At 38.2% G+C, this 27189-nt stretch overlaps 1 protein-coding gene across 18 annotated transcripts in view; it reads left to right on the forward strand.

The window, feature by feature from the left end:
- MLLT10 (MLLT10 histone lysine methyltransferase DOT1L cofactor) overlaps nt 1-27189 on the forward strand; it is a 242357-nt gene that overhangs the window by 40944 nt on the left and 174224 nt on the right. For 15 of the 18 annotated variants that reach the window (XM_011226891.3, XM_011226885.3, XM_011226879.3 and 12 more), the window contains one exon: nt 24320-24374. In XM_011226891.3, coding sequence (XP_011225193.1) covers nt 24320-24374 — 55 coding nt within the window. Of the gene's footprint in view, nt 1-24319; nt 24375-26547; nt 26595-27189 lie in introns of all 18 variants that reach the window. The other 3 variants (XM_034644095.1, XM_034644097.1, XM_034644096.1) reach the window with 1 other exon arrangement.

Raw genomic sequence — 27189 nt, forward strand, 5'->3', positions numbered from 1 at the left:
AAGATTTTATTTATTTATTTGACAGAGAGAGAGACAGCCAGCGAGAGAGGGAACACAAGCAGGGGGAGTGGGAGAGGAAGAAGCAGCCTCGTAGCAGAGGAACCTGATGTGGGGCTCGATCACGGGCTGGGATCACGCCCTGAGCCGAAGGCAGATGCTTAACAACTGTGCCACCCAGGCGCCCCTGTGTTTAGTTTTTTAAAAGAAATTGCGGGTGTGCCTGGGTGGCTCAGTTGGTTAAGCATCTGCCTTCGGCTCAAGTATTGATCTTTGGGTCCTGGGATTGAGGCCTGTGTTGGGCTCCTTGCTTGGCGGGGAGTCTGCTTCTCCCTCTACCTCTCCTCCTGCTTGTGCGCTTTCTTTCTCTCTCTCTCTTACTCTCTCTCTCTCTCAAATAAATAAATAAAATCTTAAAAAAAAAAAAACTCATTGAAGCATTTTCAAGAGAGAGTGTACCATTTACATTTCTGCTAGAAATCTGAGCAAACCAGTTCTCTGGCATCCTTGCCAGCATGTGGCATTGTCACTATCCTTTTTTTTCTTTTTGTCATTATTGTTTTTATTTAGTAATTTTCATAGGTGTATAGTGATATCATATTGTGATTTTAATCTGTATTTACCTAATGGATGATGATGGACATCATCTTTTCATGTGCTTATTTGCTATCTATACATCCTCTTTGGGTCAAATGTCTTATCCTCTTTTGGCCAAATGTCTGTTCATGACTTTTGCCTATTTTCCAATTATTGTGAAGATTAATTAATTAATTAAAAAGGTAATCTCTACACTCAGCATGGGGCTCAAACTCATGCCATGATCAAGAGTCTCTGTCAGTACCAACTGTCTTAATTACCGTGTAAGACGATTCTTGAATCGCATGGATGATTCTCCTTTATTCTTTCACAAAATTTTGTCCGCTGTCTAGTTTCTTTGTGTTTTTGGTTTTTAAATATATATTTTAGGATAACTTGTCTGCACATATCCAAAACCTTTGTTAGGATTTTGATCGGAGTTCCATTAAACCCAAATATCAATTTGTGGAGAATTTACATCTTTACTATGTTGAGTCTTCTCATCCATGAACGTGGTATGTTTATTTAGAATTGATTTCTTTTGACACTTATGTGTAGTTTTCAGCCTATAAGTCTGGATTTATAACCTAAGTATTCAATTTTTTGGGGAAGCAATTGAAAATAGTATGTTTAATTTTGGTGTCCATGTTATTTATTGGTCGTATATTGTAGTTACAATTGGTTTTTTATATTTATCTTGTATCCTGCAACCTTGTTGAATTCACATGACTTCTAGGAGTTTTGTTCTAGAGTCCTTGAGATTTTCTAGGTAGGTAATTGTGTCATCTGCAGATAGGGTTATTTTTATTTCTTCCTTTTCAATTTGTATGCCTTTAATGCTTGCCTAGTTGCTCTGGCTAGAAATTTCAGCATGGTGTAGATTTAAGACCTTTGGTGAAAGCATTTACTCCATCATGAAAACCACAAAGGATGTCAGCTGTAGATGTCTGGATGAAGTTTCCCTCTATTCTATTCCTATTTTCCTTAGTTTATTTATGTATTTATTTAAAAAATCATGCATGGGTGCTGAATTTTGTTAGGTGCTTTTCCTGCTGTTAATAGATACACTTTTTTTTTCTTTAGCCTGTTAACATGGTAGATTACCTTCTTTGATTCTGAATATTTAAGTGGAGTAAGCCCCCTTTGATATGGCACATTACTCTTTTTTATATATTACGGGATTGCCTTTATATTTTGTGAAGGAATATATATTCATGAGAGCTGTTGGTGTATAATTTTCTTTTTTCATACTCTGGTTTTAATATTGGGAGTAATACTAGCTTCATAGAATGAGTTGGGGAAAATGCTTCTACTTTTTCTATTTTCTGAAAGCGATTATATAGAATTGGTGTAAATTCCATAGATGGTGGGTACAGTTCTTCATTGAAACTATCTGGACTTCCATCCTTCCTTTTTGGTTGATTTTAAAGTACAAATTAAAATTTAAAAATAGTTATAGGGCTAGGGGTGCCTGGCTGTCTCAGTTGGAAGCTATGTCCCACAAATTTTATTATGTTGTATTTTCATTTTCATTCAGTTCATTATATTTTTTTCATTTTCCTTGCAGCTTCTGCTTTCATTATTATGTCACTTTCTTTTGGCCTCTGTGGTTTCTGATGAGAAATTTGCTCTCAAATTATTTTCTTCTATAAGTAAAATATTTTTATCTTGCTGCTTTCAAGATATCTTTCTTGTCTTTAGATTTCAGAAGTTTAATTAGGATGTGTTTAAGGGTAGATGCCCATGGAATTAATCCCTTTTGACATTTGCTCAGCTTCTTGATTCTGTAGTTTTATGGCTTACCAAAATGGAATTTTTTTAGTCATTATTTAGTTGAGGACTTTTTCAGTCCCACTTTATTTCTCCTCTTCTTCCTGAGACTCTCATGGCATAAATGTTAAGATTATTTGTTACAGTCCCAAAGATCTTTGAGGGTCTGTTCATTTTTCTTTTTTTCACTCGCTCTCTGTTGCTTACATTGAGTAATTTTCATTGATATATCTTCTAGTTCATGGATTCTTTTACTGTTTCCTTGATGCTGCTATTGAGGTCTTTATTTTTCATGGTGTACTTTTTAGTTCTAATAATTTCCATTTATTTCTTTATATTTTAATTTTTGCTGAGGCTTCCTACATTTCATTTCTGTGTTTGTAATTGCTCATGGAATCATCTTTTAAAAAATGATTTCAGGGGCTCCTGGGTGGCTCAGTTGTTAAGCGTCTGCCTTAGGCTCAGGGCATGATCCTGGAGTTCTGGGAACGAGCCGCACGTCAGGCTCTTCCACTGGGAGCCTGCTTCTTTCTCTCCCACTCCTCCTGCTTGTGTTCCCTCTCTCACTGGCTGTCTCTCTCTCTGTCAAATGAATAAATGAAATCTTAAAAAAAAAAAAATTTTATTTTTAAGTAATCTGTACCCAAAGTGGGGCTTGAATTTACAACCGAGGTGAAAAGTCACATACTCTACCAACAAAGCCAGCCAGGTACCCTTTATTGAGTCATTTCTAAAAAAAAATATTATTTTATTTTGTTTATTTTTAAATATTTTATTTATTTTTTCGACAGAGATAGAGACAGCCAGCGAGAGAGGGAACACAAGCAGGGGGAGTGGGAGAGGAAGAAGCAGGCTTATAGTGGAAGACTGATGTGGGGCTTGATCCCACAACGCCAGGATCACGCCCTGAGCCGAAGGCAGACGCTTAACCGCTGTGCCACCCAGGCGCCCCTATTTTATTTTTAAAAATATTTTATTTGTGAGAGGGAGAGAGAGAGAGCGTGCGCACATGCAATCGGGGAGCGGCAGGCAGAGGGATAGGGAGAAGCAGACTCCCTGCTGAGCAGGGAGCCTGACATGGGGTCCATCCCAGGACCCTGGGATCAGTGACTCAAGCCGAAGGCAGACACATAACTGACTGAGCCACCCAGGTGCCCCTATGAGTCATTTTTATTATGTCTGCTTTAAAATCTTCATCAGATAATTCTAACGTTTGTCAGATGTTAAAATTACAAATATCAGTGCTGGCACCTATAGATTGTCTTTTTTCATTCAATTTGAGATCTTCTGGTTCTTGTTATGACAAATGATTTTTGATTGAAACCTGAACATTTTTGTGTTATGTTATGGGACTTTGCATCTTATATAAACCTGTTTTAGCTGGCTTTCTCTGACACTTCCCTGACAGGAGGAGTTGTGGGTGTCATATCTTTTGCCAGGTATGGAACGAAGTTCACATTCCCTCTTGGGCCTTTGTTGACATTTGAGGGAGGCTGCTTGTTAATGCTGAACAGAGTTGTGAATTATGATTTTCACAGTGGATGTGGGCTGACTTACCACTGTGTGTTGGTGAAACCCCTATCTCCTTGCTGTACCTTCTGGTACTACCCCAGGGGATTGGGTTGGTTCCCTTGTTACTGCTAGATGAAGGTGGTAGTCCAGGTTTTCCTTGTTGTCTCCAAGGGGGGACATGCTCTTTATCAGTCAGTGAGGCTGAAAATTTTGGTCCCCACTTGACCTGCTTTTACACTATCCCAGTGGTAGTCTTGGGATGACTCATAGTCTCACAAGAGTGGATGTCTTGGTTCCCCACTTGACCATTGCAGGAGTGGGTGGGATCAGTTTTTTTCTGTGATGTTGAGCTGCGTAGAGTATCTACTGTCTAAAAGTTTTCCTTCCTAATATGATCCCTTCCTGGTTGTTTAGAAAAACAGACAGGAAGCCTTTTATTTGAGCCTTTTTGGTGTTGGGGGGGGTCTATGCTTGATGGTGCTTCTGGGTTTGCTGACTTCTTACATTTCAAGAGTGGGATATATTAGGCAAAAAGAAAACCTGGATAGCCTCACTGCCATGTTATTCCTTGGGTCCTGTGGTTTCTAGCTAATTTGCCTTCTTAATATGTTTCAGAATATATTTGTTTAGTTTATAATGTCCACTGTTTTTGTTTGTATTTTGCAAGAGGGAAAAGTACATCTCCATCATTCAATAAATGGAGGAAGTCTAGCCTTTGATTTCAGTGAGTTTGCTCTATTGTTTTTGATTTATAGTTCATTGATTTCTGCTCTGATCTTTATTTCTTGTTTTGTTTTTTGTTTTTGTCCTTCTAATCTCTTCAGGTACAAGGTGAAAGTCATTGATTTGAGTTTTCTTTTCTAACATAGGCATTTAGTGCTATAAATTTCCCTTTCAATTATTGCTTTAACTGTCTTCCACAAATTTTGGTAAGTTTTGTTTTCATTTTCATTCATTTAAAAATAGTTTCTGTTTTCTCTTTTGATTTCTTCTTTGACTCATTGGTCAGAGAAAATTCCTTGTATTACCTGAAACCTTTAAAATTTATGAAGAGTTATTTTCATGGCCTGGATATAGATCTGTCTTGGTGAATCTTCCATATGTCCCTGAATAGAATGTGTATTTTACTAGTTTGTGTAGAGTGTTCTGTAAATGTCAGTAATGTCAGTTTGTTCGATGATATTCTTCTGGTTGATAATATTGTTCCAAGATTATTATATTATTTTTTAAAGATTTTACTTATTTATTTGGGGGAGAGGGAGAGGGAGAAGCAGACTCCCGGCTGATAAGGGAGCTTGACTTAGGGCTTGATCCCAGAATTCCCGGATCGTGACTTGAACCGAAGGCAGATGCTTAACCAACTGAGCCACCTACAAGCCGCAAGGTTATTATACTCTTCCTGATTTTTTGTTTACTGGTTCTATCAGTTGACAGAGGTTTGTTGAAATCTCCAAGTGTCATTTTGGGTTTTCCTGTTTCTTTTTGTAGTTTTGTTATTATTGCTTCATGTATTTTAAAGGTGTTATTAGGTGAATAAGTGTTGAGGATTTATGTATTTTCTTAATGAGTTAAAAACCTTTATGTCTGTAAAATGAGCCTCTTTTTTTCTGATGTTATTTGTACTTCTAAACTTTTTATTGAAGTATCATACAGTGTTATATAAGTTTAGGTGTACAATATAATTCAACAATTCTATACATTTCTCAGTGCTCATCAAGATGAGTGTGCCTTTGGGGGTGCCTGGGTGGCTCAGTTAAGTGTCTCCCTTTGGCTCAGGTCATGATCCGAGGGTACTGGAATCGAACCCTGAGTTGAGCTCCCTGCCCAGTGGGGAGTCTGCTTCTCCCTCTCCCTGCTCTTGCGCTCTTGTTCTCTTTCTTTCTCCCTCTCTCTCCTTCTCAAATAAATAAAATCTTAAAAAAAAAAAAAGGTTAAGTGTACTTTTTTTTTTTTTTTTTTTAAAGTTTTTAGTGTTTTTTTTTGGGNAGAGAGCATGAGAGAGAGCACAGGCAGGGAGAGAGGCAGAAGGAGAGGGAGAAGCCTGATGCAAGGCTAGATCCCAGAACCCTGGGATCATGACCTGAGCGGAAGGCAGACACTTAACTGACTAAGTCACCCAGGCACCCTGATAAGTGTACTTTTAATCCCCTTTACTATTAATCCCCTTAACTTGTTTTGCCCATCCCCCAACCCCTCTGGCAACTACCAGTTTTCTATGGGTCTGTTTTATGGGTCTGTTTCTGCTTTGTTTCTTCATTCGTTTTATTTTTTAGATTCTACGTGTAAGCAAAATTGTACAGTATTTGTCTTTCTAGTCTGACTTATTTTAGTTAGCATTATACTCTATAGGTTCTTTCATGGTGTCGCAAATGGGAAGAGTTCAATCTTTTTTTTATGGGTGAGTGATATTTCATTACACACACACACACACACAGACCTTTATCCATTCATCTATCCATGGACACTTGGGTTACTTAAAAATTTTTGGGGCGCCTGGGTGGCACAGCGGTTGGGCGTCTGCCTTCGGCTTAGGGCGTGATCCCGGCGTTGTGGGATCGAGCCCCACATCAGGCTCCTCTGCTATGAGCCTGCTTCTTCCTCTCCCACTCCCCCTGCTTGTGTTCCCTCTCTCACTGGCTGTCTCTATCTCTGTCGAATAAATAAATAAAATCTTTAAAAAAAAAATTTGGCTATGGTAAATAATGCTGCAATAGACATAGAGGTGCATGTATCTTTTTTTTTTTGCATATAACATTTTGAATTAATGTTTTTGTTTTGAGTAAATACTTAGAAGTGGAATTACTGAATTGTATGATACTTCTGTTTCTAATTTTATGAGATCTTCATACTGTTTTCCACAGTGGCTGCATCAATTTGCATTCCCATCAACAGTGTATGAGGGTTTTTTTCCCCCCACATCTTTACCAACTCTTTATTTCCTGTATTTTTTATTTCAGCCATTCTGACAGGTGTGAGGTGATATCTCATTGTGGCTTTGATTTGCATTTCCCTGATGATGAGTGATGTTCAGCATCTTTTCATGTGTTTGTCAGCCATCGGTATGTCTCCTTTGGAGAAATGTCCATTCAGGGCTTCTGCCCACTTATTAATCAGATGTTTTTGGTGTTGAGTTGTATAAGTTCTTCATTTATTTTGGATATTAACCAAACATCCAATATATCAGATATATCATTTGCAAATATTTTCTCAAAGTCAGTGGGTTGCCTTTTTGTTTAGTTGAGATTATCCTTAGCTGTGCAAAAGCATTTTATTTTGATGTAGTCCCCAAATTTATTTTTTCTTTTATTTTTATTATTTTTTAAAAGATTTTATTTATTTATTAGAGAGAGAATGAGAGAGAAAGTGAGAGAGAGCATGAGAGGGGGGAGGGTCAGAGGGAGAAGCAGACTCCCTGCTGAACGGGGAGCCTAATGTGGACCGGATCCTGGGACTCCAGGATCATGATCTGAGCTGAAGGCAGTTGCTTAACCAACTGAACCACCCAGGCACCAAATATTTGCTTTTATTTTATTTCTATTTCTATTTGCTTTTATTTGCCTGAGGAGACATATCTAAAAAAATCTTTCTGTGGCTGATGTCAAAGATACTAACTGCCAGTGTTTTCTTCTTAAGAGTTTTCTGGTTTCAGGTCTCACATTTAGGTCTTTAATCCATTTTGAGTTTATTTTTGTGTGACTAAGAAAGTGGTCCAATTTTGTTCTTTTGCATGTAGCTGTCCAGTTTTCCCAGCACCATTTGTTGAAAAAAATGTCTTTTCCCTACTGTATATTCTTGCTTCTTTTGTTGTAGGTAAATTGACCATATAAACTTGGAGTTATTTCTGAGCTCTCTATTCTGTTCTGCTGATACATATGTCTGTTTTTGTACCAGTAACATACTGTTTTGATTATTATAGTGTTGTAGTATGTCTTGAAATCTGGGATTGTGATACCTCCAGCTTTGGCCATTTGGAGTCTTGTGATTCCATACCATTTAGTTTTATCGTAGTTATGTGAAACATGTTGGTATTTTGTTAAGGATTGTATCTTGCTGTGGGTAATATGGATATTTTAACAATATTGGTTCAGAATTCCATTCCTTGAGTGTGGAATATCTTTCCATTTTTTTATGTTGTTTTCAGTTTCTTTAATCAGTGTTTTATAGTTTTTAGTATACAGGTCTTTCACTTCCTTCATTAGGTTTATTCCTTCGTATTTTATTTTTGGTGCAGTTGTAAATGGGATTATTTTTTAAATTTCTCTTTCTGCTACTTCATTATTAATGTATAGAAATGCTGCAGTTCTATATATTAATTTTTTATCTTCTGACTACTGAATTCATTTATCAGTTCCTAACAGTTTTTTGGTGGAGTCTTTAGAGTTTTCTATGTGTACTATCGTGTCGTCTGCAAATAGTGACAGTTTTACTTCATCCTTACCAATTTGTATGCTTTTTATTTCTTTTTTTAAAAATTTATTTGAGAGAATGAATGAGAGAGAGTGGGAGCACGCGCAAGCGAGCAGGGAGAGGAGCAGAGGGATGGGGAACTCAGCAGGGATCAGACCCGTGGCTCAATCCCAAGACTCATGACCTGAGCTGATGCTTAAGCTGCTGAGCCATCAGAGCACCAGGAGGATGCTTTTTGTTTCTTTTTCTTGTCCGATTGCTGCAGCCAGGAGTTCTGAACTATGTTGAATAAAAGTGGTTACAGGGAACATCCTTGTCTCAGTCCCTTATCTTATAGGAAAAGCTCTCAGTATTTCACTGTGGACTGTGATGTCAGCTGTGGGTTCGCCATATATGGTCTTCATTATGCTGAGATATGTTTCCTCAACAACTACTTTGTTGAGGGATTTTATCATGAATGGATGTTGTATTTTGTTCAGTGCTTTCTCTGCTTCTGTTGAGATCATCATATCATTTTTTTAAAAAGATTTTATTTATTTGACAGAGAGAGAGAGACAGCCAGCGAGAAAGGGAACACAAGCAGGGGGAGTGGGAGAGGAAGCAGGCTCCCAGCAGAGCAGAGAGCCCAATTCGGGGCTCGATCCCAGGACCTTAGGATCATGACCTGAGCCGAAGGTAGCTGCTTAACGACTGAGCCACCCAGGCGCCCCAAGTTTGTTCCTTTTGGATCTTGCTTTCATGTTTTGTTTTGATAGACCAGAGCTCTATTTAGTGTAGGGTTCACTTTTACCTCTTTCTGAGGCATTATACTTCTTAGTACTCTGATGCAGTATTAATTATTAGTTTTTTTTTGTTTGTTTGTTTCTTCTTTTTTTTTTCTATTCTGGCTTTTGGGAACAAGCATTATTTGCATCCTTGTGTGAGCTCTGGTACTGTTATTTCTGAATCATCTGGTGATTCTCTCCCTGGGCTTTAATAGTTCTCTCCCATGCAAGTGCTGATTCCTCACTCAGCATTTTCTTGAATAAGCTTCTGTACATCTCTTCATTTTTCTCTTTCTCTCTTCATCTCTACTCAGTGCTGGTCTCGCTTGTGACCTGTAGCCACCTTGGCTTCCTTGGACTCCCAGCTCTGTTTCTTCCATTTAGGGAAACCACGTGCTCTACCTGGGTTCCTTCTTCCTGTTACATGGCTTGGAAACTCTGAAGGCAGTAAGCTGGGCAAATGTATGACCTCTGTTGTTCAGATTTACTGTCTTTCATTACTTGTCCAAAATCTTCAGGGCTATTGTTTCATACATTTTGTTAGATTTTTATTATTTCATGCAGAAGGCAGAATCTGGTCCCTTTTAGTTGATCTTGAGTAGAAGTGGTATTGTGCTTTTATTGTACATTTTCATACTGACTTGTGATGTTGAGCACATTTTAATTTGCTTATTGATCATTCATGTGTTTTCTTTTGGGAAGAGTTGGCTCAAACCTTTAGCCCTTTTCATTCTCTCCTTTTTTTTCTTTCTTTATTATTTGTCTTTTTTTTTTTTTTTTAATTGCAGGTCTTGTATGTCCTGAATACTTAGTCCCTTGTTAGATAAATGCTTCATAAGTAGTTTCTCCAAGGCTGTGGTTTTTTACTTATTTTCTTAACTTTGCCTTTGATGAGCAGAGATACGTAAGTTTTGTAAGAGTTTTGTTTTGTTTTTGTTTTTTGCATTCTGATATCCAGTCGTTTCTGGTCCATTTGTTGAAAAGAGTCTCCATTCCTCACTGGCGTGCTTTGATGAAACAGCACTTGGCTGCCTAAGTGCACTCCAGCTCAGGAATATTCATTCTGTTCTGTGAATGGTCCTTACATCATTACAATACTAATTTAATTATTTGTATTTTGTAGTAACTCTTGAAGTCTGATTTGCAAGTCCAGCAACCTTTTTCATCCTTTTCAAGATTGCTTTGTATACTTTAAGTTTTTAGCATTTCCATATAAATTTCAGTATTAGCTTTTCCAGGGGCACTTGGGTGGCTCAGTTGGTTAAGCATCTGCCTTTGGCTCAAGTCATGATCTCAGGGGCCTGGGATCAAGCCCCCCATCGGGCTTTCTGCTTACCTGGAATTCTGCTTCTCCCTCTCCCTCTGTGCTTGCAAACGCTCTCTCTCACTCTCTCAAATAAATAAAAAAGTAAAAAATATAGTAGCTTTTCCATCACCTCTAAAAGGTTGATGGGATTATGATAACCATTGCTTTGAATCTATAGATCAGTTTCAGGAGAATTGACATGTTAACAGTGTTGAGTCTTTCTTTTCATTAGCGTGGTATATCTCAGTTTCTTTAGGTCATCTTTGTTTTCTCAGCAATATTTTGTAGTTTTCAGTCCTTGGTCTTGTGTGTCTTTTGTTTAAAAAAAAAATGGTTTTTAGGGGCGCCTGGGTGGCACAGCGGTTAAGCGTCTGCCTTCGGCTCAGGGCGTGATCCCGGCATTATGGGATCGAGCCCCACATCAGGCTCCTCTGCTATGAGCCTGCTTCTTCCTCTCCCACTCCCCCTGCTTGTGTTCCCTCTCTCGCTGGCTGTCTCTATCTCTGTCAAATAAATAAAATCTTTAAAAAAAAATGGTTTTTAGATTTTTCCTGTTACTTGATGCTAGTATAAGTGGTATTTTAAAGAATTCAATTTCCTGATTATTTGTTCTTAGCATATGGAAATAGAATTGACTTATGTATATTGACTTCTGTCTCACAACTTTATGTAACTCATTAGTTCTATGAGTATTTTTGGTAGATAAATCATATTTGTAGGAGGTGATCATGTTATAATTTTTACCTCTTTCCACTTGGCATTCTTTTTATTTTCTTCCCTTATTGCATGTATTTAAGTCCTGTTTCCATTCTTTAGGGAAGGCATTCAGCTTCATACCATTAATAATGATGTCAGCTGTAGGCTTTTTATTAATGACTTTTATCAGGCTGTTTAAAAGTACAGGTTTTATTATCTAAGTATGGCAGCAAGGCTGATAGATCAGGAGAGGACTCCCATTAAAAATTATAAAGTTGTAAATTATGAAAATAAAGGCAAGATCCTTCATTTTGGTTTCCATGAAAAGGAATAGTCAGGGAATGCTAACCAGGTGTAGTTTGAATAATTTCAAGGACTCTGGGGTTTAGGGGATGTCCATAGTTGTCTGCTACCTTCCCGTGGGGTGATTATGGTAGGGGAGTATTGTGGCCAGAGTATAAAGTAGAGATGGTTGGGGCTATGGGCTCTGGATTGGTTGGTTTGCATATCAAAGCTAGCTGGAACATTCAGGAATTAGGTAGCCCTGAGAAGGGCAGTCTATCTCTAGGGTCACCAAGGCCCAAAGTATCAGAAGTACAGAATGAAAAGATATGATTAATAAACAGGTTGTGTAAGATCTGTTCCTAGTTTTCTTTTTTTTTTTTTTTAAAGATTTTATTTATTTATTTGACAGAGATAGAGACACAAGAGAGAGGGAACACAAGCAGGGGGAGTGGGAGAGGAAGAAGCAGGCTCACAGCGGAGGAGCCTGATGTGGGGCTCGATCCCACAATGCCAGGATCACGCCCTGAGCCGAAGGCAGACGCTCAACCGCTGTGCCACCCAGGCGCCCCTGTTCCTAGTTTTCTGACAGTTTATAGTGTGAATGGATATTGAGTTCTTGTCTAAATTTTTTTTCCACATCTATCGAGATGATTATATATTTCTACATAATTAATGTAATGAATTTCATTGTTTTATTTTCAGATGTTGTATTAATCTTGTATTTTTTTTTTAAAGATTTTATTTATTTATTTGACAGAGAGAGAATGAAAACAGGCAGGGGGAGTGGGAGAGGGAGAAGCAGGCTGGCTGGCTCCCTGGTGAGCAGGGAGCCTGGTGCTGGGCTGGATCCCAGGACTCTGGGATCATGATCTGAGTTGAAGGCAGATGCTTAACTGACTGAGCCACCCGGGCACCCCTCAATCTTGTATTCTTGGGATAAATTTTACTTGGTTATGATGTATTATCCTTTTTATATATTGCTGTATTGAAATTGCTAATGTTTTATTAAATATTTTTGGATCTATGTACATAAGGGATGTTAGTCTATAATTTTTTTTGTATTTTCTGTTAATAATTAGTTAATATTATTAGGTGTGTTTGTTAGTATTATTCATGCTGAGCTTAGAAAATAATTTCAGAAGTGTTCTTTATATTCTGAAAGTGTTTGTGTGAAGGTGATGCTGTTTCTTCCTTGGTGTTTGAAGGAATGTACCCATGAAAAAGTCTGAGCCTAGAGTTTTATTTTGGGGAGGGATTTTCAGAATGAATTCAGTTTAAAGGGCTCTTCAGATTTTTGTTTCGTCTCATCAGTTTTTGGTAAGTTGTGTTTTTCCAGGAATTTTTCCATTTCATCTAAGTTGTTAAATTCATTAACATAAAGTTAATAGGCTATTGTCCTTTTACTATCTGTTGGTTCTGTAGTGATAATTCCTCCTTTTTTGTTCATATTGGTAATTTATCGGTATGTTTTATATCCATTTAGCTGGATGTTTATCAGCTTTGTTGATCTTTCCAAAGGACCAGCTTTGACTTGTATCTAAGAAATCACTGTTCAACCCTAGGTCAAGAAGATTTATTACTATTCACTTTAAGAGTTTTATAGTGTTAGCTCTTAACATTTAAGTATATGATCCATTTTGAGTTACTTTTATGTATGATATAAATAAGGGGTCCAACTTAATTTTTTTGCTTGTAGATAAGAATTTTTTATATATGAGTTTTGTAAAGCTGTTTCTCTTTGTGTTAATTTTTTAGCATTCCCCTAGTAATTTCAATATATTTCCTTACCTTTTTATTGTCTATTTATATAGCATACCACTTACAGTTAATATTGTACCCTTTCTTAAATGTATAGAAATCTTGCAATCATAGAGATTCTTTGACATAACCTCAGTCTGCTCAGTTATGCTGTTTTCATATGTATTAGATCTATATGTTATAAACCCCAGAACAATATTACAGTTTTTGCTTTCAATACTGATTTGTATTTTTAAGAATTTAAGAACTAAAATTCTTGGTATTTTCCAGATATTCACCATTTGTGCTCCTCTTCTTTGCATCCTAAAGATTTGCATTTTCATTTAGTACCATTCTTCTTCGTTATGAAGAATTTCTGTTGGCCTTTGTTGTAGTCCATGCCTCCTGTTGATGAATTCTGTTTGCTGCCTTTTGTGTGAAAATACCTGTTTCATCTTCGTTTTTGAAGGACATATTAGTTGGATGTAGAATTCTGAGTTGAACTATAGTTGTTTTTCTTGGAGCACCTTAACGATTGTGTTTCACTCTCTTTTGACTTCCATAGTTTATGATGAGAAATCAACCATTTATCTAAAAACTGTTCCCCTTTTTTGATGTGTCCTTTTCCCTTGGTTCCTTGATGACATTCTCGCCTTTGTTTGCTTTTCAGCAAGCAAGCGGTTTGGGTACTTGGGGCTCACTGAGCGNTTTTGATGTGTCCTTTTCCCTTGGTTCCTTGATGACATTCTCGCCTTTGTTTGCTTTTCAGCAAGCAAGCGGTTTGGGTACTTGGGGCTCACTGAGCGTTTTGAATCAATAAAGTTCTTTTTTCTTCAAATCAAAATTTTATCCACTCTTTTTCAAAACTTACTTTTGCTGCATTCTCATATTCCATATTCTCTTCTCACCACTTTTCCTTCTCCTTTTTCAGACCATCAGTTATACATGTTAGATTTCTTGACACTCTTTAGTAGGACCCTGAAGCCTTGTTCATTTTTTTCCGCTATTTTCTCTTTTTCAGATTAAAGATTAGAGTTAAGGTATTTCAGAGTCACTGACTCTTTCCTTTGTCTTCTTGATTTTGTTGTTAAGCCTGTCTGGTAAATGTTTTGCTTCTTTTTTTTTTTTTTTTTTTTTTTTTTTTTTTTTTTTGAGAGGGAGAGGTGGGGGAGGGGCAGAGGGAAAAGGAAAGGGAGAATCTTAAGCATGCTCCATGCCCAGCATGCGTTGGGGCTTCATTTCAGGACCCTGAGATCAAGACCTGACCTGAGATCAAGAGTTGGATGCTTAATCAACTGAGCCACTCAGGTGCACCTAATTCTTTTTTATAGTGCCTTTTACTTTGCTGAGATTTCCTATTTCATTTAATATAGGTATGTTTTTGTTTTCCTCTTAGAACTCAGTTGTAATGTTATTTAAAGCCTAATTCCGGTGTGTGGGTCATCTTAGGGTTGATTTGCCTTCATTAATTGTCTTTTATCTTAAGCACGATTAACATTTTTCTATTTCTTTTCTTTCTTTTTTTTTTTTAATATTTTATTTATTTATTTGACAGAGAGAGAGACAGCCAGAGAGAGAGGGAACAGAAGCAGGGGGAGTGAGAGAGGAAGAAGCAGGCTCATAGCAGAGGAGCCTGATGTGGGGCTTGATCCCATAACGCCGGGATCACGCCCTGAGCAAAAGGCAGACGCTTAACGACTGAGCCACCCAGGCACCCCAACGTTTTTCTCTTCCTTAGTAGATCAGATATCTTGGATTGTTTTTTTTTTTTTTTTTTTTTTTTTTTTTTTTTTTCTTTAGAGATTTTATTTATTTGAAAGAGAGAGTGAGCACCAGGGGTTAAGGGGCAGAGGGAGAAGGAGAGAGAGAAGCAGACTCCCTGCTGAGCGGGAAGCCTGGCACGGGGCTCCATCCCAGGATCCTGAGACCATGACCTGAGCTTAACTGACTGAGCCACCTGGGCACACCACTTGGATTGTTTTCTAAATGTTGTGAATGTTGTATGTGGGAAGTCTGGATTCTGTTATACTCCTTTGAAGAAATTGATACTGTTTTTCTCAGGCAGTTGATTAGGTTGGACTCACACTGCCTATTATATATTTTGAGAATCGGTTAAAACTAATTTCTTTTTTTCCTTAGGCTCTAGCTTGTTCTGTGCATGGATGGTCCAGGGTTAGTGAGACAGGCAGATTCTGTACATAAAAATTTGGGGTCTCCCCTCTTGGTTCTCTCTTTGTATGGATCCAGATCTTACTTTCCCTGTTGCTCTGAACTTAATATGCTAGTTCTTCAGATACGAAGACTACAGGGGCCACTATCAGCTGACCGTGGCTTGTCTTCAGGCTAAAAGTCTTAAAAAATGGGAAACTTCGGGTGCCTGGGTGGCTCATTTGGTGAAGTGCCTGCCTTCGGCTCAGGTCATGATCCCAGAGTCCTGGGATGGAGCCCAGCAGCAGGCTCCCTGCTCAGTGGGGAGCCTGCTTCTCTCTCTCCCGCTCCCCCTCCCCCTGCTTCTGCTTTGTCTGTCTCTTTCTGTCAAATAAATAAATAAATAAAATCTTAAAAAAAAAAAATGGGAAACTTCTTAGGCTGGTCCCTTTCAAGTTTTGACTACAGGTGGGAAACCAGAATCGGCTGCTTACCTGTGTAAGGGTTTGTCTTTTATAAGCTTACTTAACTGTTTGGAAGTAGAAATTCATTTTAAGCAAGAAAAGAAATGATGATGGTAAATGCTTTATCCTGCAGTTACTTCTTTATGCCACAGTTACATATGTTATATAAGGAAGATCAACCTTAAAACCTTATCCTTTATGGATTTTCTTATTCTTACCAGCTTATAATATTTAAAAAAATTCGTTATGTTTCAGTTCATTGAAGTTATTGTCTTTTTTGGCCTTAAGTGATCCCCCCCCTTTTTAAAAGATTTTATTTATTTATTTGAGAGAGACAGAGATAGCGAGAGAGAGCATGAGTGGGAAGGAGAGGGAGAAACAGGCTCTCCACGGAGCAGGGAGCATGACATGGGGCTCGATCCCAGGACCCTGGGATAATGACCTGAGCCAAAGGCAGATGCTTAACTGACTGTGCCACCCAGGTTCCCTGGCCTTGAGCGATTTCATCTTTGGTCAGCCGGAACCTCTTTAGGTTGGCTGATACATCCTTTTGACATGAATAAAGTAGTCTTTTATAGCTTCCTTGCTATCTGATGGAACAAGTTATCTGAAGCTTATTTGACCTAGACCAGGAATCATCTACGTCTCGGGAGTCTTGGCTACTTTGGGAAATGCTGTTTGGAGACCACAGCCTTGACACTAGAGGTGTTCATTTCTACTGTGGTAGCCATAAGTCTTTGTAAAAGACAGAAAAGATAGGTTATTTTTGATTTATTTTTATTTATTTATTTTTAAAGAAATGGGGCTCCTGGTTACCTCAGTTGGTGAACCTTGTGACTCTTGATCTTGGGGTTGTGAGTTTGAGCCCCATGTTGGGTGTTGAGATTACTTAAAAATAAATTTTTTTTTAAGATTTTATTTATTCGTTTGAGAGAGAAAGTGAGCACAAGTGGGGGGGAGGGGCAGAGAGAGAAAGGGACAGGGAGAGGGACAAGCAGACTCTCTGCTAAGCAGGGAACCCTGCATGGGGCTCGATCCTAGGACCCTGGGATCACAACCTGAGCTAAAGTCAGATGCTTGACTGACTAAGCCACCCAGGTGCCCCAAAAAGAAACTCCTCCCCCTCTCCCCCACCATAGAGAGAGAGAGGGAGAGAGCGAGCACGAGCCTTAAGCAGGCTCCACACTCAGCGTGGAACGTGACACGGGGCTTGATCTCATGGCCCTGAGGTCATGACCTGAGCCGATATCAAGTGTTGGATGCTCGACCAGCATAGACACCCGGGCACCCCAAAAATAAAATCTTAAAAAAAAAAAGGGATGCCTGGGTGGCTCAGTCAGTTAAAGCATCTACCTTTGGCTCAGGTCGTGATACCAGGGTCCTGGGATTGAGCCCTGGCTCCTTTCTCAGTGGGGAGTCTGCTTCTCCCTCTGCCTCTCCTCCTGCTTGTGTGTGTACATGTGTATGCTCGCTCTCTCAAATCTTAAAAAAAAAAAAATAAATGATGGTAAATATTTTATCATACAGATACTACTTTATGCCACAGTTACATCTTTTATATAGTATGAGGAAGATTAATTTAAAACCTTGCCCTTTATCATTTTATTTTTTCTTACCAGTATATAGTAGTATTTTCAATTATTTCCTTGTTGTAACTTGTAATATGATGGTAATCACAGTCAGGGTAAACCAATATAGTGGAATAGATTGTTACACAACCACAGCTTCCCAAAGGGTCAGTATTTTGGGTGAACTTGATTTAGTGAAGTGTAGTGGGTTTTGTCTTTTGGCAGAAAAATCTAATATATAAAGTAGAAAAAGTATTTGGAAATTAATGTGTGCATTCTAAAGATGGCAAAATAGTTACGTCATTTCTTACTATACTACATGATGTAGCAAAGAAAGAGTCACCTCGTATAACTTGTGCTTGTTTGGGCCATTTCAATTAAAGGGGTTTTCTTCTTGGTAAAATGTGAGATCTTCAATGTGTGCTTGCTTGCTTGATTTCCATATAATTTGTGTTCCCTTTCACAGGATTTACTTGTACTTTTTTTTTAAATTTTAAATTTTTATTTTTTCCCCCTGTGCCAGTCCCCTACTTGTACCTTTTTAACACTACTTCTCACTAAAATAATAATGAAGCTGTGAGATTGTAATAGTAACGTGTTTGACTGCATCCTGTCCTATAAAACTTTTCAGTTTGACAAAACAGAGGATCACAGGGGAAGGGAGGGAAAAATAAACGACAAAATCAGAAAGGGAGACAAACCATAAGAGACTCTTACTCATAGGAAACAAACTGAGAGTTGCTGGAGGGGTGTGGGATAGGGTGATGGGGTTATGGGTGATGGACATTAAGGAGGGCAAAGGATGTAATGAGCACTGGGTATTTTATAAGACTGCTGAATCACTGAACTCTCTCTCTGAAACTAATAATATACTATATGTTAATTGAATTTAAATAAAATAAAAACTTTTCAGTTTGAATTGGTTTACTCTAGGATCTGGAGTCTCTGTGGTTCAGGGTCCCTTATACCAGATCTGTCTTAGGGTATAGTCTTCTAACTATAATTTAACCTTCTTTTCTTTTCCTGTTCTTTTTTTCTCTGAAATCTTCTACATATCTATTTTTGTTTTTAGTAGGAGGACACAGCATGTAGTAGTGTATCTCTACAAAAATTTAAATTATAAAAAAAGCAAAGTATTTTTGGAATAAAGAAATACATTCATTCATAATCTTACCGTCTTCACCATAGTTCTGTTAATATGTTTCGTGTATTTTAGAGTTTATTTCTATGCATAAATCTATGTGAATATACCATTATTTGTTTCATTGTTATACAGTTAGACTTTTTATACAGTTTTTTAAAAGATTTTATTTATTTGAGAGAGCACGAGCAGAGGGGATGGGAAGAGGGAGAGGGAGAAGCAGACTCCTTGCTCAACAGGGAACCTGACCCTGGGATCAGGACCTGAACTGAAGGCAGATGCTTAACTAACTGAGCCACCCAGGCACCCCAACTTTTTAATACAGTATTTAAAGATTTTATTTTTTTTTATTTTTGAGAGAGAGAGAGAGAGTGTGTGCACACACATGAATGGAGGGAGGGACAGAGAGAGAGGGAGAGAGAATCTCAAGCAGACTCAGTGCTGAGCGTGGAGCCCAACACAGGGCTTGATCTCACGATCATGAGGTCATGACCTGAGCCAAAACCCAAGAGTTGATTGCTTAACTGACTGAGCCACCCAGGCACCCTATACAATTTTTATAGTTATAAACAGCCATATAAAGTATTTTTGTATACATATCTTTTCATGTCTTGAGATCAAAGTATGTAAATGATGTAAAAATGACACGAAGTATTTATTTAATAAGTGCTATTTCTATTGTATTATTTCCTTTTGCTCTCCAGAAATGAAGTAATTGAATTAGTATTTTTCTTTTCTTTTCTTTTTTTTTTTTAAAGATTTTATTTATTTATCTGACAGAGATAGAGACAGCCAGCAAGAGAGGGAACACAAGCAGGGGGAATGGGAGAGGGAAGAAGCAGGCTCCTAGCGGAGGAGCCTGATGTGGGGCTCGATCCCATAATGCCAGTATCACGCCCTGAGCCGAAGGCAGACGCTTAACCGCTGTGCCACCCAGGCGCCCCGAATTAGTATTTTTCTTGAATCATGTCGGTGAATTGCTCTCCAAAAAGAATTGGATTATATGCCATCAACAGTATATGAAAATTAATGTTCACTGCTCTTAGAATGTTAGGAACTATCTTTTAAGAAAAACTTTACTGGGCGCATTAAAAGAGAGAGCTGGCTCAGTCAGGAGAGCAGGTGGTGCTAGATCTCAGGGTTGTGAGTTCAGGCCCCACACTGGGTATAGAGATTAAAAAAAAAAAGGCTTTACAAGATATGCTTTACTAAATTAGTGCTCAAAAATTTCATAGTATTTATAGTTATATTTCTTTGAATGTAGACGAGGCTGAATATTTTTTTCATATTTGTTGCATTTTCTTTAAAAATATTAAAAAAAAACTTCTTTGAATGGTCTATTCTAATTTTTTTTGTTTTTTTAAGTAGGCTCTGTGCCCAGCTCAGGCCTTGAACTCATGACCCTGAGATCAAGAGTTGCATGCTCTACTGACTGAATCAGTCTGGCAGCCCTCTAATTTTTTATAGACTTAAAAAAAAAGATTATTTATTTACTAGAGAGAGAGAGAGAGTGTGCGGGGAAGAGCAGATGGAGAGGGACAAGCAGGCTCTGTGCTGAGCGCGGAGCCCAGTGTGGGGCTTGATGTCAGGAGTCCAAGATCATGACCTGAGCTGAAACCACGCTCCTAGACATTTTTAATTCCTTAGATTTGACTGATTACTGTTTTTAGTTCTTCTGTTGAAATTGTTTTTCATAAGGTGCCTGGGTGGCTCAGTTGATTAAGTGTCCAACTCTTGATTTTGACTTAGATCATGATCTCAGGGTTTTGAGATTAAGCCCTGAGTTGGGCTCTGCGCTCGGTGGGGTGTCTGCTTGAAATTCTCTTTTCCCATCTCCCTCTGCCCCTCCCCCAGCTCACCTGCTTGCTCTCTCTAAATAAATAAATAAAATCTTAAAAAATAAAAAAAGGAATTGTTAAACATTTTGAATTTGGATTAGTGATCAATAAAGTTTAAGGGTCTAGGGGCACCTGGGTGGCACACTTGTTAATCATCTGCCTTCGGCTCAGGGCGTGATCCCGGCGTTATGGGATCGAGTCCCCCATCAGGCTCCTCCGCTGGGAACCTGTTTCTTCCTCTCCCACTCCCCCTGCTTGTGTTCCCTCTCTCGCTGGCTGTCTCTGTCAAATAAATAAATAAAATCTCTAAAAAAAAAATAAAGTTTAAGGGTCTAATCTAAATTTTTTCTTCCCCAGTTGCTAAACAATTCTTCTCTTCCTCCTACTACCCCGCCTCCCCCTCCCTCCCTCTTCCCCCATTCCTCCTCCCCCCTACTCTTCCTCCCCACCTTCTCCTCCCCCTCCCCCGTTTATTTGAAAGAGAGATCGAGAGAACAAATGGGAGGAGGGGCAGAGGGACAAGCAGACTCCCTGTGGATCACGGAGCCTGTGGCAGGACTCTCATGACGTGAGCCAAGGGCAGATGCTTAACCAACTGACCCACCCAGGAGCCCCCTAAACAATCATTCTTACACCCAGTCATCCTAAGGAGTAAATTATCCCTGGTTCTATGTAGTCTTTGAATTAGATTTAGTTATTCTTCTAAAATCAACTCTTTCTTTCCCATAAGTTAAATCACTCAACTAATAGTGTTTCTTTCTGTAAGAGAAGTTGCTGTATCTCTTAGAACCAGATTATTGCCTGCCTTTCGCAAGCGTGCTTGTGTTTTTGGTTCTTCTGTCCGTTCCTATATTTTTTGATAGATACTAGGGCTACAGGCATGCAACGGAGCTTATACTCTAGCAGAGGAGATAATCACAGGTAATTGTGATTGCAGTATATGACAAGGAGGAAGTGTAAGTGATTTGTAATATGGCACCTCATCTAATGGAGGGAGTCAGGGAAACCTTTGAGGAAGTGACTTTAAGCAAGAATTTGTGAGTTGAAGTTATCCAGCTGTGAAAGAGGGTTGGGGTGTAGGACGGGCATTACAGGTAGAGAGTAAAAACAACACATTTATTTATTTATTTATTTTTTTAAAAGATTTTATTTATTTGACAGAGATAGAGACAGCCAGCGAGAGAGGGAACACAAGCAGGGGGAGTGGGAGAGGAAGAAGCAGGCTCATAGCAGAGGAGCCCGATGTGGGTCGAACCCATAACGCCGGGATCACGCCCTGAGCCGAAGGCAGACGCCCAACCGCTGTGCCACCCAGGCGCCCCAAAAACAACACATTTAAGGGCTATGAAGCAAGAATGAACTTTGGAGTATTTGTAGAAGTGAAAGAAGAGGGGCACCTGGATGGCTCAGTCAGTAGAGCATGCGACCCTTTACTGTGAGTTCGAGCCCCATGTTGGGCAGAATTTTTTAAAAGAAACAAAAAGTGAAAGAAGAAAAGGCAGTATTGCCTAGACAGTGAGATGTTGAAAAGAGAAGGTTGTGGAGGTAAATAAGGGCTAGCATATGTACTTGGACCTACATTTTTGAAGTTCAGTCTAGATTGGTGGTATAGGTGAGAGTAAGTATGAATAGACTATTGAATGGGGGTCCCTGAAGTGGTCCTGATGAAAGTTGATGTTGGCTTGCAGTAACTTAGTAGTATAGATGGAGAGAGGTAGTCAAATCTCACCAGTACTTAGGAGGACGAATGGGCAAAATATACTGTTTGATTACATACGAGTTAGAGAATAGGGTGAAGCTGTTAAAAGATGATGCCTAGGTGTCTTGTATGGGCAATATGTTGTTGAGAGTATTATTACAAAGAGAGGGAAGGGGCATTTGGCTGGCTTAGTCAAAAGAGCATGTGATTCTTGATCGTGGGGTCGTGAGTTCAAGCCGCATGTTTTGTGTTGAGATTACTAAGAAAAATTAATAAACTTAAAAAAAAAAAGGGGATACTACAGGAAGAGCAACTGTTGCCATAGATTTTGGACAGTGCTTAAAGTGCCATTGCAGTTGTAGGAAGTTTTATATATAGATCCAAGGACAGAGCTGAATAGGAGGTAAAATTTGAGAGTCACTGGCATACTTGTAATTTAGTTGGTAACAGCTGTATGGAAAATATGAGATTGCCTAGTGTTTAACATGAAAGAGAAGGCACTTTAAGCTGGAGCCCTGAGAAACTACCTCATTTAAAGGTTAGACATGGTGATCAGAAATGTGTTGCCAAAGAGGTTAGAGGAAAATCAGGAGAAATACTGCAAGACGAATACAGGATCTCATGGCTTATGTTTTATTACTTATTCACTATTTTATCTTAATTTTCTTCTCTTACTTTCTTTCGTAATTTGCTTTTATTACTATATTATATGCTGCAAAACTTCTTTGGAGAGCAGCAAGGTAGGGTACAAATAATAAATACTCAAGTGTGACCTCCAGGAACATATTCTTCATAGTAAGGCAATGTCATTGAAACTTACTCTGTTTATTATTTTTATAATTATGTCTGTGTCTTATCAGTAGTGAAAAGAAATGGTTGTACTAGCTCTGTGTGTTTTTTTTTTTTTTAAGATTTTATTTATTTATTTTTGAGGGAGAGCAAGCATGAGTAGGGGGAGAGGGCAGAGGGAGAGGGAGAAGCAGACTCCACGCTGAGTAGGGAGCCCGATATGGGGCTCGATCCCAGGACCCTGGGATCATGATCTGAGCTGAAGGCAGACGATTAACCGACTGAGCCACCCAGGCACCCACTCTACGTTTATTTCTGGTTTTAGTTTTGGGGGTGGTAGGGATAGTGATCTGTAATGACTACTGAGTGCCGTTGTGTGTAGTGATAAGGCTAAGTAGAGTAATTAGAGCAGTTCCTTCCTTCCAGAAAGCAAGTGAGCCTATATGAGATCATGTCTTCTCATTTAAATCAGAATTCTAAATTTTTGAGTTCAACTATTTATTTTAGGAGAAACCACACCTAACTGACTACAATAATACTAGCTGATCCTAGACAGAAGGCAGAGGGATAGCGGCAAATGTTAAAAACTGCTTCAGAACCCTTTTGTTATTATTAATGTTTAAAAAAATTGTGGCAGGTATGTAAAAGTTAAGTAATATTTACTTTTTAAAGTTGTTATCTGATGGGGTGCCTGGCTGTTTAAAGTTGGTAGAGCATGTGACTTTTTTTTTTTTTTTTAAGATTTATTTATTTGGTGGGGGGCAGAGAGGGAGGTAGAGAGAGATTCCCAAGCAGATTCCATTCAGAGCATGGAACCCGATGCGGGGCTCAGTCTCACAACCCTGAGATCAAGACCTGAGCCAAATCCCAGACTTCACTGACTGAGGGCCTCCCCCTCCCCCCCCCCACCATAGAGCAGCACGTGACTCTTAATCTCAGGGTCATGAGATCAAGCCTCACGTTGGGCATAGAGATTATTTAATAAAGGGACGCCTGGGTGGCTCAGTCAGTTAACTGTCTGCCTTCAGCTCAGGTCATGATCCCAGGGTCCTGGCATCAAAGTGCCCCATCATCAGGCTCCATGCCCAGCAGGTAACCTTCTTCTCCCTCTCCTTCAGCCCTTCACTCTGCTTATGCTCTTCCTCCCTCCCCCTCTTTTTGACAAATTAAAAAAAGAGATACTTAAAAAAAAATACACATACACACACACACAAAATAATGTTGTTACCTGGTATTCTGAGGAAGATCTCGTTTTGAGGATAATTACTTTGTGAGGAATGTTTTGAAATACTCTTGGTGGCAACTGGTACAAATGCTGCTCCCAAATTTTTTTTTTTTTTTAAGATTTTATTTATTTATTTGACACGGAGAGAGAGTGCACAAGCACAAGCAGGGGGAACCAGAGGGAGAGTTGAGAAGCATACTCCCAGTTGAGCAGGGAGCCCGATGCGGGGCTCCATCCCAGGACCCTGGGATCATGACCTGAACTGAAGGCAGACGATTAACTGACTGAGCCACCCAGGCACCCCTGCTCCGTTTTAATAGTTTTGAGGGTATAGGGAAGATGTTATACTTTGGTAATCTGAAAAATCTCTTTGTTTTCTTTCTTTTTTTAAAAATAGAGATGTGAACTGTGTCCTCATAAGGATGGAGCTTTAAAAAGAACAGATAATGGGGGTAAGTACAGAGACTTCTAAAAAATTTTTTTATTGAAAACTGGAGTGGAGGAGTATTTAAAAATGATAGTTCATATTATAATATCAAATGAAGTGTTTACCACTGAAATATTTTTGATAGTAATGGATGTAATTTATGAATCTTTTTTGCTGTTTTATGGACAAACTTTTAAGCTTTTTTTTGATAGAGAGAGTGCGAGCGGGAGGAAACGGGGAGAGGGAGCAAGAGAGAGTGAGAGCCCACACCCAGTGCAGAGCCCGAATCTGGGCTTGATCTCATGACCCTGAGATTGAAACTGAGCCAAAATCAAGAGTTGGACTTAACTTACTGAGCCATCCAGGTGCCCCTAAGCATTGTTTTTTTAATGTAGAATGGTCCACGTACTTCTAAATAAATCTTGATTTTTTTAAATGGGTATAATTTTTTTATATTAGAAATTATTTTGGAAAACTAAGCTGCTTTTTTTGTTGTTAGAGCTAAACTCTGATATTTTAGAGTCTTATTTCCCTCTCTTTTGTGTATTTCTGGACAGATGATATTTCTAGTGAATGTTAATTTTAACACCCTGAGGATTTTTGTTGCTTGAATATAGAGAAATGCTGGCTTCTGTCTTTAAATTTTGATGTGCTTTCCTGAGGACCCTTGTGTATTTTTCATTTACATCTCCATTTTTAGTTACCTTCCTCTGAGAAATCCATGTTTCTTTATAGCTCTGTACCATTCGTAAACACGTAGACATGAATTTATCAAACTGTGGCATACTGTGAAAATAAACTGATGAAGAAACTCCTAAAAGTAGAGGTTGTAACTCCTGTTAGTATACTCTTCCATTTTGGGCAGCCACCTCTAAAGCATTTTTGGCATAGAATAGAGGAATGACATGAGTATATAAAAGGGAGAAATAAAATGTTTTTGCCTTGCTTTACATAAATTTATTTATATACAGATTTAATGTTTAGACTACGTTATACAGTCACATTTGACAAAATTTTAGAAGTATTAGAGAAACCCTTGCTGCCGTTCCTGTTCACCATCTGCCTAGTTTCTCCACAGCTTTCCTGCTGTTGTTATAATGGGCTGTTATTACTTGCATATCCTTCTAGGGTTTTTTTCTTATATACAAATAAATATGAATAAAGAAATATTTTCTCCTAATTTTTATATGGATGGACGAATATTATAAATACTCTTTTGNCTACGTTATACAGTCATATTTGACAAAATTTTAGAAGTATTAGAGAAACCCTTGCTGCCGTTCCTGTTCACCATCTGCCTAGTTTCTCCACAGCTTTCCTGCTGTTGTTATAATGGCTGTTATTACTTGCATATCCTTCTAGGGTTTTTTTCTTATATACAAATAAATATGAATAAAGAAATATTTTCTCCTAATTTTTATATGGATGGACGAATATTATAAATACTCTTTTGCATCTTAATTTTCCTACTAAACAATTTATTACCAGTATAAAGCTCTCTTTTTTATGTAATCAGTCACCTGTTGATAGATTTCTGATCTTCTGCTTTTATGACTAATGCTTGTATACATGTCATACGTACCTACATCTGTAGGATTATTAATTCCCAGGGGTGGAACTGTTGTGTCAAAGTTTGTAGTTAATTTGATAGATATTCCCAAATTATTTTCCCCAGTGGTTGTACCAGTTTATGTTTCTAGCACAATGAATGAAACACTTATTCTCCATATCCTTTGGTAATCCAGTAGGTGAAAATTGGTTATCTCAGAGCAGTTATTTTGCATTTCTCTTATTATGAGTGAAGCTGAGCATCTTATATTTTTAAAAGCAATTTGTATTTTTCTCTTTCTGGTCTGTTAATGTTTTTTCTCTTTGGTTGATAATTTTCTTTTTGATTTGTTAGAGATTTCATAAGCCCCCCTCATTCATTAGGCTTTTGTGATACGGGTTGGGTTAGTTTTTTGTTGTTGTTGGTGTTTGTTTGTTTTTTTTTGCGCAGTTGTTTAGTCTTTGCTTATGGGGGTTTTTACCATGCAGAAGTTTTTGATATTTATTTAGGTGAATTTATTAATCTTGTCTTTCATGGGTTTTCTATTTTGAATCATTAGTTAGAAAGGCCTTCCCTACTCCAAAGTTATTAAAGGAATTCTTTCACATTTTCCTCTAGTATTTTTATGGTTTCTTTTTTTTTTTTACAGTTTAATCTTTGATACATTTGGAATGTATCCAGGTAATACAGTGTGAGGTATGGATCCAACTTTATTTTTTCCTAGATGCTAAAATGCTACCATTTTTCCCATCACCATTTCTTGAACAGTTCATCTTATCTTCACTGATTTGAAATGCCATCTTTGTTAGAGTCTAAATTTGATGTGTATTTAAAACATTCTGACTAAACTGTTCCAGAATTGATTTGCAAATTATTTTGGAACCTGGAATGCATTTTCCTGTCGAAATGCTAATTATATTTTTAGAGTCGTTAACAAAACCCCACAATGTACCTGATGGTACAGCATTGATAACAGCTATTCTTTTTTTTTTTTTTAATATAATAACTAGTACCTAATACCCCTTTTTCATGCTGGAAAATGTGTTACAAGTTTTAGTTCAGGTTTTCTTGGCAATCAGGATGAGGAGTTCCTCAATGCAGCTTTTAATTTTCTCAATCTCATCTGCTGTATATAGTTCTCAGTTGTTAAAGGTAAGTAAATACTTAACAAACTTAACATAGGTTGGTGTGTGAAAACTGGGGTTCGTGTATTACAGGCAGAAGGAGAAGCAAATTATAAAAGACAAATATATCAAAGAATTGAAAATGACCTGGAATTAGACTATAAAGT

Source organism: Ailuropoda melanoleuca, chromosome 15, assembly GCF_002007445.2.
Source record: "Ailuropoda melanoleuca isolate Jingjing chromosome 15, ASM200744v2, whole genome shotgun sequence".
In the NCBI taxonomy this organism is placed as follows: Eukaryota; Metazoa; Chordata; class Mammalia; order Carnivora; family Ursidae; genus Ailuropoda; species Ailuropoda melanoleuca.